The sequence below is a fragment of the Nannospalax galili genome, unplaced genomic scaffold, assembly GCF_000622305.1.
Source record: "Nannospalax galili isolate Female #2095 unplaced genomic scaffold, S.galili_v1.0 scaffold290, whole genome shotgun sequence".
NCBI lineage: Eukaryota > Metazoa > Chordata > Mammalia > Rodentia > Spalacidae > Nannospalax > Nannospalax galili.
Genome location: NW_008331486.1, coordinates 5,430,628 through 5,441,720, shown reverse-complemented (window position 1 = coordinate 5,441,720; position 11,093 = coordinate 5,430,628). Strand labels below are relative to the sequence as shown.

The following is an 11,093-nucleotide window of genomic DNA, read 5'->3' as shown; positions in this document are numbered from 1 at the left end:
AAGGTTTGAAAAAATTTGTTTTTGGAGTAAAAATGAACAGAAAAAGGAAGGGCCCAAAGGGCCAAGCATAGGGGAATGAGGGGGAACCAGCAGGAGACAGATAAGGCGTCCAGGAATGTGAGAAAGAAACCGGGACAGAATGTTCTGGAAACAAGGGAACACCAACAAGCCCAAATTTGCAAATCCTCTGTCTCTCCTCCAGTCCTGTGGCTTTACACACCTGGGCTTCAGTTTCCCCTGCTGTAAAATGGGGACATGATGGTCTTGGCTCATTAAGGTCTTGTGAAGTGGCATTTGGGCACTAGGCCAGGTGAGCACACCGGAGGTGGAGCCTTTCCATCCTTGTCCGGCTCCTTGAACCCCCACCAGCCAGCAAGCTGTCCTCCAGCAGCCATCAGGCTATCCTCCTATTATGCAGACGGAGACACCGAGGCTCAGAAAGCAGTGGCATCTTGCGTGGCATGAGCAGGGTCAGGTACCAAGACTCTGGGCCTAGTGCTCCCCTCCCCATGCCTGAGTGGGTCTGGTCCTGCTGTTATCAACAGTCCCTGGCTGCAGGCCGGTGCCGGAGACTAGAGACGAACAGCCGCCTAGGGGTCCCTGGGGGGCCTCCTGACATTCCTTTGGTGGCTGGGGGCCAAGGTAGACGTGCTGCATCCCTTCCTGTAGCCCAGGCCTTCCAAGCCCCACCAGGAGGACGGAGTTCAGTGTGTGCATCGGCCCACTGTGGGGTCCAGGCACAGGGCTTGGCCAGCAGCCATGTGTCTCCTGGCGTGTGCACAGGCGGCACCTGAAAACGTGCATTAAGGGCCCCAGCAGGAAACAGATGACAAGGTCCCAGAGGACCGCTTTGGGAGAGTGTGATGAGGGTCTGTTTACACAGGTGTAGGCAGGGTGCAGGGAACTGTCAGGAGGGACTGTGCAGATGACCACTTGACCTGAAGGGTGAGGAGAGGAGTCCAGTGCCTGGGCAGTATAGAGCAGACCCAGGCTGGGTTACCAGTGGGGAAGGGCCACTCGTGGGTCAGCCCTTTGGAGAGAAAGCCAAAGGAAGCATCCTTTGTTCCTCCCTCTCCTTGTCTCTGACCTCCAAGGGGAGCTGAACAGGAAGGTAGACACATCCCCACAGACAGAACACACTGGGGGCAAACCACAGTTTGCCTGAGCCTGTTCCCTGGCTGCAAAGTCATTTGACCACTGAGTTCTGGGGGACAGTCCAGGCCTGGCTTCATCTATGAGACCAGCAAGACCCAGCTCTCTGCCTTAGTTCCCTCATGCTTCATAACCCTCAGCCCTACCTACCTCGGCTTCCACCCACCTTGTGCTTTTAATAACTATGTCTTTAATTTTTTTTTTTTTTGGTCTTTTTGAGACAGGGTCTCTCTGTAGCCCCAGGTGGCCTGGATTCACTATGGAGACCAGGCTGGCCTCAAACTCACAGAGATCCGCCTGCCTCTGCCTCCCAAGTGCAGGGATTAAAGGCGTGAGCCACCACGCCCGGCATGTCTTTAATTTTTAAAACATTTTTATTTTATGTGTATGAGTGTTTTGCCTGCATATATGTAGGTGCACCATGTGCATGCAGTTCCCAAGGAGGCCAGAAGAGGGGGTTGGATCCTCTGGAATTGGAGTTATACATGGTTGTTAGCCACCATGTGGGTGCTGGGAACCAAACAGGGTGGGGCCTGCAAGAGTAGCCATTGCACTAAACCCCTGAGCCATCTCTCCAGCCCCTTTTTGAAACAGAGTCTTGCTAATAGCCTTTGCCGGCTTGGAACTTACTATATAAATCAGGTTGGCCTCAAACGTGTGGTGATCCTTCTGCCTCTGCCTTCAGAGAGCTGGGATTCTAGGTGTGTGCCACCACAGCTGGCTTTCCTGGTTTTCTACAAGCCCCTCTTTGTATCTACCTGGAGTCTCTCCTGTTTTCTAGAGAACACACTGGGTCTTACTTATTTATGACCTGGATGGAGATGGACTGTGCAGCATGGAAAGTTTTTAAAGAGACTTTAATGGGATCCCTGCAACTGCCCCAGAGGATCCCCAGGCAATTACCCCACCCTGTGATTTCCACAGCCTCTGCCCCCTCAGTCCACACTCAGCTCAGGTAGAGGAGCAGGGACAGACCCCTGGGTTGGGTTCAGGCAGCCCTGGGGTGTCTAGGCTCCTCAACAAACTGGGCTTACTGTGTATCAAAGGGATTCGGAGAAGCAGACCTCTTGGCAGTGGTGTTGAGAATTCAGTACTGATAAGATGAACGCCTAGGGTGGGCCCTGGTGTAGAGCTCAGTCCCAGGGGCTGGGCTAACTGTTCCCAGGTCAGACCTTGTTGTGGTTGTAGGGGAAACCTGACAGCTACTCTCCATCCCCCATTTAGCCCTCTCAGATCCAGGTACCCACTGCTAGCTCCATGGCTGAAGGGAAAAACAGGGCCTGTCACCCCCAAGAGGCCTGGTGAAATTGGGTCTCTCTCACTCTAGTACCCATGCTTGCCTGAGTGAGAGCAAGTGAACTTCCCCCACCCTGCCCCCACACCCACCCTCCCTGCCACCTGTCAGCTCCTGCAGAGATAGACTGCTGTCCTGCCCTGGCCACTGAGGCAGCCAGCAAGGCTGGAGGGCATCTCAGATGTAGAATCCCAGGCTAATGCCTGCCTTCAGAGACACTCCCTAGGCTTCTCACTTCCTGAGTATTGTCTCAGAACACCTGGAGAGAGAGAGAGGGACCCCAGGCGTCAACTCATTGTGAGTCCATAAACACATGAAGATCTGTTCTCTCAAAGCCCAGCTCCCCCAACACGCTACTGTTGAAGAATCTTTCCATGACTCCTATAAAATCTTTGCATTGAGGCTGGAGAAATGGTTCAGTGGTTAAGAACAGTGTTTTTGCAGAAGACCTGAGTTTGAATCCTAGCACCCACATGACAGCTAACAACTGTCCGTAACTCCAGTTCTAGGAGATCCAACAGCCTCTTCTGCCCTCCTCGGGCATTGCACGACATGGGCACACTTACATACATGCAGGTATAACACTCAGTATACACATAAAATAAAAATAATAAAAAAAAACCTTTGCATTTCAGGCCTCTCACCCCCCAGAGCTGGGCTGGAGTCTGCCTCTCCAGGCTTCCTACCCTCCCCACAGTGGTCCAATCGTTTCCTACCCCAGTGCCTTTGCCCATGCTGGTCCTCCTGCCCTCTTGGCTTCTCTCTTCTGTCTCCACCCAATTTCACATCCCTGCCCCCTCTCTAGGCAACTCAGACTTTTTCTCTAATTCCCCTGAGCCTGACCCCATGTGACACCTAGCAGCATGGTGGGCACACAGTAGGTGCTTACCACTTGTAAAACAGTGTTTCTGGGATTGTCACCCTGGTGGTCAGAGTGTGGATTGGCAGGAACCTTCTGCAGTCCAGATATGACCCAGGGCTCAGTGCTGTTGATCCTGATCCTCAGAAATCTGCCAAGAGTCTGGCATAAGAGGACCCCTCTGTGCCCTGCTTTAGAAACAGGTGGCTGAGGGAGAAGGCCCAGCCCTCATCTTAGTTTGGAACAAGCAGGGCAGATCTAAATCCATCTATCTGACTTCAGGAACAACATAAAAGTCTGTGCCTGTGCCTCTTTTGAGACAGGGTCTTACCATGGAGCCCAGGCTGGCCCCCAACTCACAGGCCTCCTGCCTCAATCTCCAGGGCGCAGGGATTACAGGTGTGCTCCACCAAAGCCAGTTTCATGCCCCTTACATTTGGAGCTGTGTGGGGCCTTGCCACAGCTCCTCTCCCTTCCCTGGGCCCAGAGACTCCAGCCCCCAGTTGCCCTACTGTGCCAGTTTGGCAGTATGTGTTCCTCACATTGTGCCTCAGTTTCCCTGTCTGAAACACAAGGGAATACAGCCAAGAGCAATGCATCTGGAAGTTGATTTTGGTGCCAGCAGGGACCAGCAGGAATTCCAGGCGCCATCTTTCTGGATCGGCTATCTCGGCCTATCATCCGTTTCCTCATCTGCAGACTAGAACCTGAGTTGCTGGGGCCTGAGGTCCCCCATGAATGACATCAGCCAGAGCCTGACCCCAGTGTGAGGTCTCCAGATGTGCTCCCCACCAGACAGCCTTGGCAAGAGTGGATGGAGGATGGGATGCTTGGGGGGGGGGCAAGCCTACAGCCCTCCCATCAACCTGCCTCCCCCCATCCCAGGGCCCCCCACCCAGCGACAAAGCCTGTGGCACTTCCTCTACCCGCCTGGCAGGCAGCCTGGCCCGGCCCCTTCTCTAAGGAAGCGCATTTCCTGCCTCCCTGGGCCGGGCTGGATGAGCTGAGCTCCCTGCCGCGACGGTCAGACCCCTGCTTCCATCTGTGTCCCATCCCCAGGCCAAGACTGCCGCCAGCTGCTGTCCACAGGAACCCAGCACCCCTTTCCCACAGTCCTCCGTCAGCCAGAGTCCCCTGCCCTGCTGTGAGTCCGGTGCCCACTTCTCCTGACTCCTCGGCCGCCACCTCAGAAGGCTGGAGCAGGGACGTCGTCGCTCCGGCCGCCTGCTCCCTTCGGGTCCCCGTGCGAGCCCACGCCGGCCCCGGCGCCCACCCGCAGCCCTGCCTCTGGACACTGGATAAGGCCCAGCGCGCTGACCCCCGGGTGGACAGCATGGACCACGGCATACTCCCCCTGGCCATTGCCTTGTTGCTGGCGATCTGCAGCTTCGGGCCCACAAGTAAGTGTCCAGGGATGGGGTGGGGACAGGCTCCTCAGTGCCCAAACCAGGTCCTGGGTGTTCCTGGTTTTACCCCTGCATCCTAAGCTCACAGCTGGGTGAAGCCACCCCATTATGTGTTGGGGAGAAGTGGGGATCACCAACCTTCTCAGTTTGATGGGTCTGAAGGGTTCTACAGGATACCGGATTTATGCATTAAAAGTCTGGGTCAAAGTGGGATAAGCTATTTACCTTAGCCCTGGGCCTGCTCTCTTTCCCCCTGTGCTCCACTATCTTCCCAAGCTGCCCAGGAGCCAGAGTGCTGTGCAGCGCTGCCAGTGTTCCAACCCTCTCTGAGCTTTGAGTTTCCTACTTGAGGCATGTTCTGGCCGGAAGGAGGGCACCGGAGAAATTTCAGCTCTTGAGTTCAGCTTTCACCTCATTGTTTCTTTGTTGTGTGATCTTGGGGGGGGGGTGACCTTGATGCCTCTCAGCAATGCAGGGCTTCTAGTGAAGGTCGGTGGTGAAGTCATCCTTACCCAAAGAGTTCTGTTGTTTTTACCATTCACAGTCTCCCATCTTTCCCGGCTTCATGCACTCCCGGAACACTATTGAACCCACAAGGACCACGTGCTCTGCCTTACCTTTATCCTCCTTCAAAAGAGCACAGGCTTAGGGGTTCTGTGGGGCTTCTCAGCCTGGGCCTTCTCCAAGGGATTGCGAATTAGTCAACTGACCAAAGGAGGTGTGACCAGGAGCTGGGGGACCCCAGCCCCACTAACTGTGGGTCTCAACCCATCTGCTCCTCAGCCACCTCTAGCCACTGGCCTGCCCTGTGGACACCCAGCTGCCCACCTGCATGTTCAGAGGGTTCCTCAGGGATGAGAGGAGTCATGAGCATGGGGAGGAAGGGGGTGGAGATGGTAGGTAGCATCTTTAAGCCCTTAATCCACGTTTGCTGAATCTCTTGCCACTGCCTCATTGGTCGACCAGAAACTGAGTCTTGGAGGCACTGAGTGACTTAGCAGAGATTTGACTCCAGGCCTGTGAACTCCCCAGAACACTTGCTCTGACTACATGTGACTATGCAAGATTGCTGCCTTGATCACCCCACTTTCCAGAGGAGAAAATGGACGCTCTGACCCTCCAGGTCCACCTATTGTAACAAGAGCCCCAGCCTAAGCCTCAGGAGAGGGCTCCAGGTTTTCTTCCTCTGGGTTAGTAGAGGCAGAGCCACTCAGACCTTTAGGGTCTGGCTTGTAGGATGGAGAATGGGGTGTGGATTATACAGGTAACAAGGGTTTGTCCTGAATTCCAGGTGTGCTGATTTCAGAGGGATGAATTTCATCAGGGCTGATTTCAAGCCACCAACCCTCAGATTTGGAGCTGGAAATCAAAGCTCAGTGGTGACATATCTCCCTCAAAGAGGCAAGGGGCACAGGCACCCTCAAAGGCGTAGATGATAGTAAATGGGGTAAAATAACCAAGAAGTAATGAGTTCTGACAGGTCTATATTATACCCTAATATATATCTATATACATTTAAATATATATATACACACACATATACACAACTATTTTATTATTATTTTATTTTATTTTTGAAACAAAGTCGCACTATGTAGCCCTGGCTGGCCTGGAACTTGCTATGTAAACCAAGCTGGCCTCAAGCTCACAGAGATCCACCTGCCTTTGACTCCTGAGTATTGGGATTAAAAGAAGTGTGGGCCACCACACCTGGAGAATACTTTATTGATTGTAATATAACCATGCTTGACAACTGCTTACCAAAAACTCCTGGAAATGTATCCCTCTGCATCTGGGTGCAGAGAGGACCTGGTCCTGCACCTGTGACCACGGGTTAATGCCTTGACTCATTCACAGTCTGGGTCACCCAGACCACCAAGTGGCTGATGAGGTACAGTTCTAGGCCAGGATGCAGAACGCAGATCTTCAGTGGGTGGGCAACCCAGGCACCATTATTTCAGGACGCAGGTGAAAATGGATCCAGCCTTTTGGGGCACAATTTGGCAGAATTTTCTAAAATTATAACTTGTACATAACTTTTATTTATTTATTTATTTATTTATTTATTTATTTATTTATTTTGGTCTTTTTGAGACAGGGTCTCCTTATAGCCTCAGCTGACCTGGAACTTGCCATATAGACCAGGCTAGCCTCAAACTCACAGGGATTCCCCTGTGTCTGCCTTCGAAGTGCTGGGATTAAAGGCGTGCACCACCACACCTGGCTTTTGTACATAACTTTACTTTCATACGTCAACTTCAAAAGTCAGCCCTAAGCCAGGAGTGGTGGTACATATTTGTAATTTCAACATGTGGGAGGTTGAGGCAGGAGGTTTGACATGAGTTTAAGGCCAGCCTGGGCTACATAGTGAGACTTTGAGTCAAAAGAAAAGCCAACAGTGGAGTTACTTGTCACCTCTACAATGACACATGGCCCATGCATAGGTGCCTGTGCCACCCAAATGTCCATCAGCAGGGGTCTCATTGAAGAAATCATGATGCCATGAACCACTATCTAGTAGCCATCACTGCTACTAGGAACACATGGATGTGTGGGGCACACTATATTAGGACCCTAAACAATGATCCATTTCTATACTAATACAACAGCAATGATACAGTTTGCACAGAGAAAATTCTGGAAGTATGTACACCCAATGTGACTTTTCTCCAGCATGGGGTTTTCTCTAGAGGACTTTCTAAGACAAATTCTTCTGTTCCATTGGAATACCTTTAAAGACATTCATGCAGAGGTTCTTTAAGAGCAATACAACCATGTGTGTCCCCCTCAAAGAAAACATGAGAGGAGGGCTGGGCATGTAGCTCAGTGGCAGAGCTTGTGCTTAGCAAGCCTGAGGCTCTAGGTTGAATCCAAGTATTGCAAAGAGGAAAAGGGGAGGGGAGGGGAGGGGAGAAAGAAGAGGGAGAGGAGGAGAGAGAGAAGAGAAGAGGAGAGGGGAGAGGCATGATGACATACACCTGCAATACCAGCACTCTGGAGATGGAGGCAAGATTAAAAAAAAATTAAAGCCATGTCAGGCGTGGTGGTGCACGCCTTTAATCCCAGCACTTGGGAGGCAGAAGCAGGCAGATCTTTGTGAGTTCAAGGCTGGCCTGGTCTACATAGTGAGTTCCAGGACAGCTAGGGCTACAGGGAGATCCTGTCTCAAAAAAGACAAAAAAAAAAAAAAAATTAAAGCTCAAGGCCAGTCTGAACTAGATGAGACCCTGTCTCAAAAGAACAAAAAGGCCAGGCGTGGTGGCGCACACCTTTAATCCTAGCACTTGAGAAGCAGAGGCAGGTGGATCTCTGTGAGTTCGAGGCCAGTGTGGTCTACATAGCAAATTCCAGGCCTGCCAGAACTACATAATGAGACCCTATCTCAAAAAGGAGGAGGAGAAAGGGGACTGGAAAGATGCTCAGTAGTTAAGCACAGTGGCTGTTCTTGCAGAGGACCCAGGTTCAGTTCCCAGCACCCACATGGCAGCTAACAGCCATCTGTAACTCCAGTTCCAGGGGATCCAATGCCCTCTTCTGACCTCCTTGGGCATTGCACGACATGGGTGCACTTACACACATGCAAGCAATACACTCATACACATAAATTTAAAAAAAATAAAATAAATCTTAGACAAGAAAGGGAAAAATTGAAAAGAAAAAGGAAGAGAGGTGAGGGTGGGGAAAGAGAGAAAAATGACTTCAAAAGGGCAGGAGGGACGGCCCAGCACTGCTCTTGCAGAGGACCCAGGTTTGGTTCCCAGCACCCACATGGCAGCTAACAACTGTCAATAACTCCAGTTCCAGGGGATCCAACGTCTTCTTATAGCTCTTCAGGCAAGGCATGACATGGGTGCACTTTCATACATGCAAGCAAAATGCTCATACACATAAAAATAAGTCATTTTTTTTAAAATGACTTTAAAACTCTCAGACCTACAGGATGATGAGATAGCTCAGCTGGTAAAGGCCTGCTGCCAAGCCTAAGGACCTGAGTTTGATCTCCAGAATCCACACAGGGGAAGGACAGAGCCAACTATCAAAAGTTGTCCTCTGACCTACACACATGCACTATGCCACATGCACCCATGATGAGACAGACACATCTCCTCTCTCTCTCTCTCTCTCTCTCTCTCTCTCTCTCTCTCTCTCTCTCTGTCTCTGTCTCTCTCTCACACACACATACACATACACAAACAAAACTTCTAGATCCAGTCTGGGATGCCACTTAGAGACAAAGCGTTTCTCACTGTATATTTGAAGCTCGGTCCTCAGTACTACAAACAAACCATAAGCCTCCCAGGACTTTTAACCATGGGTTGTTTTCTGAGCTTTGTCTGGTCTTTCCGCGTCATTCCAATCCAGGCAGATGAACACGTGAGAGTCTTGTGGATCCCTCTTATGTCCCCAAATATTTCCATGTCATCATTTGGAGTCTACAACTGTCCATTTGCAGTTCTGGAATGTCCTTTCCCATCTGTGTGCCATTGTTTGAACAGTGAGTCCCTTGTTGTTGAATATTTAGGTGGTTTCCCCTTTTGTCCTAGTTTTTTAAAAAATTTATTATTTTTGTTTTACGTGTATGAGTGTTTTGCCTGAATGTATATAAGTGCACCCATGCCGTGCAATGCCTGAGGAGGTCAGAAGAGCTGCGTCGGATCCCTGGAACTGGAGTTACTGATGGCTGTGGGTTACAGCTGCCATGTGGGTGCTGGAAATCGAACTTGGGTCCTCAGAAGAGCAATCAGTGCTCTTACCTGCTGAGCCATCTCTCCAGATCCTTGTCCTAGTTTTAAGGACCACCTCAATGCACATTTTCAGTGCAAGCGCCTTTTTCTGTATTTTGGCTTATTTCATTTGGTGAGAGTCTCATGACTGAACCTGATGGCCGGGATTGAGTGTTGTTTCTGAACTGTGGGTGGTCATTTGTCTGAGGCTGGGGCAGAGATGTGACCTGGAGCCTCCATGTTGCTGAGCACCTGGGTGGGGAAGGGACTGGATGCAGAGATCACACATATTCCTGACTTGAAGGTCATATTCTAGAAGCTTCCTAGTTTTTCTAAAAGCAAAAAGGAGCAAGAGCTATGTTAGCCAGGACAAGGTGGCTCCCTGGGACAGATAGAGACATGACTTTTAAGATTCTCCCTTACTAGTTGGGTGTGGTGGCACACGCCTTTAATCCCAGCACTCGGGAGGCAGAGGCAGGCAGATCTCTATGAGTTCCAGGCTATCCTAGTCTACAAAGAGAGTTCCAGGCCAACTGGGACTACCAGAAGACCCTGTCTCAAAAATACCCCCCCTCAAAAAAAGATCCTCCCTCACCTCAGCCAGAGGACCTGCTCTGTCACATGTGGATCAGTGTTGGGGCCTCTGAGGACAGGTCTGCTTCAAGTGCTTCAAGGCATTGGTAGATCTGGGTGAGAAGGAGGTGACCACCTAGCTTGTGTCCTTGGTATGTCAGGCCCCATGTATAGAGGAGAACATCTAAGTCCTCAGTAAGTGACAGGTCCAAACTTCCACCCTGGGTTGTTTGTTCCAAACCCAGCTTCCTCTCCCAGCCCTTTGGTGGCCAGGCCCCAGAGTCTTAGACAGATGGCTGCCTGATTCTGGGCTTCTGCCTCTGCCTCCAGCCCAGGATTTGGGATATCAATCTAGAAAGCTTATCAGAGCTCGTATCTCAGGGTAAATTGGGATTATTTTTCAACACCTGGTGCAGGGGTTGGGTGATGAATGTATCAGCTGCCATTTATTGGGCACATGCTGTATGCAAATGTCTCTGAGTTATGTGTACCCTCAGACTTAGCCCTCACAAAGCCCTGTGAAAGATGTTCCTCTCAACCCATATCAGAAATAAAGAACTGAGACCTGACCCCAGGGCCAAGTCTCTTTGCTCCTTGCTGCCTCAGGGCAGGGGAGGAGCAGGCATCTGCCTGTGGCCTGAACCCCTCATCTTGGGATCTGTTGTCTTGTCCTGCAGCTGGCATGGCCCTCCCACCTAGGTTGGTAGCCTGCCTCTACCATCAGTGGCTCTGTCATTTGCTTGGAGGAGCAGGCATCTGCCTGTGGCCTGAACCCCTCATCTTGGGATCTGTTGGTAGCCTGCCTCTACCATCAGTGGCTCTGTCATTTGCTCCGCCCTCTCTTCTTGCCTTTATCCCAGATGGGCCCTCAGGACATCTCTCAGACCCCATGGGGAAACCAAGTCCCAGAATGCTAGAGGGATTTCACAAGACATTCAGTAAGTCAGAGGCCTGACAAACCCCCTGAGCTCAGGGCCGAATGTGGACTGGATTGTCTCTATCCCGGGGAAACTTGTTATGGTATGAAAGTGTAGACACTTTTATTCCTAGCACATATACTGAGGCAGGAGAATCAAGGAGTTCAA

General features: G+C 51.1%; 1 protein-coding gene across 1 annotated transcript in view; it reads left to right on the top strand.

Moving 5' to 3' along the window:
• Positions 1 to 4,186: 4,186 nt before the first annotated feature.
• Positions 4,187 to 11,093, top strand: part of Eng (endoglin) — a 47,292-nt gene continuing 40,385 nt past the window's right edge. Inside the window, exon 1 of the mRNA XM_008825189.3 lies at positions 4,187 to 4,705. Within this exon, the coding sequence (XP_008823411.1) occupies positions 4,639 to 4,705 (67 nt within the window). The 5' untranslated portion in view covers positions 4,187 to 4,638. The remainder of the gene's footprint in view (positions 4,706 to 11,093) is intronic.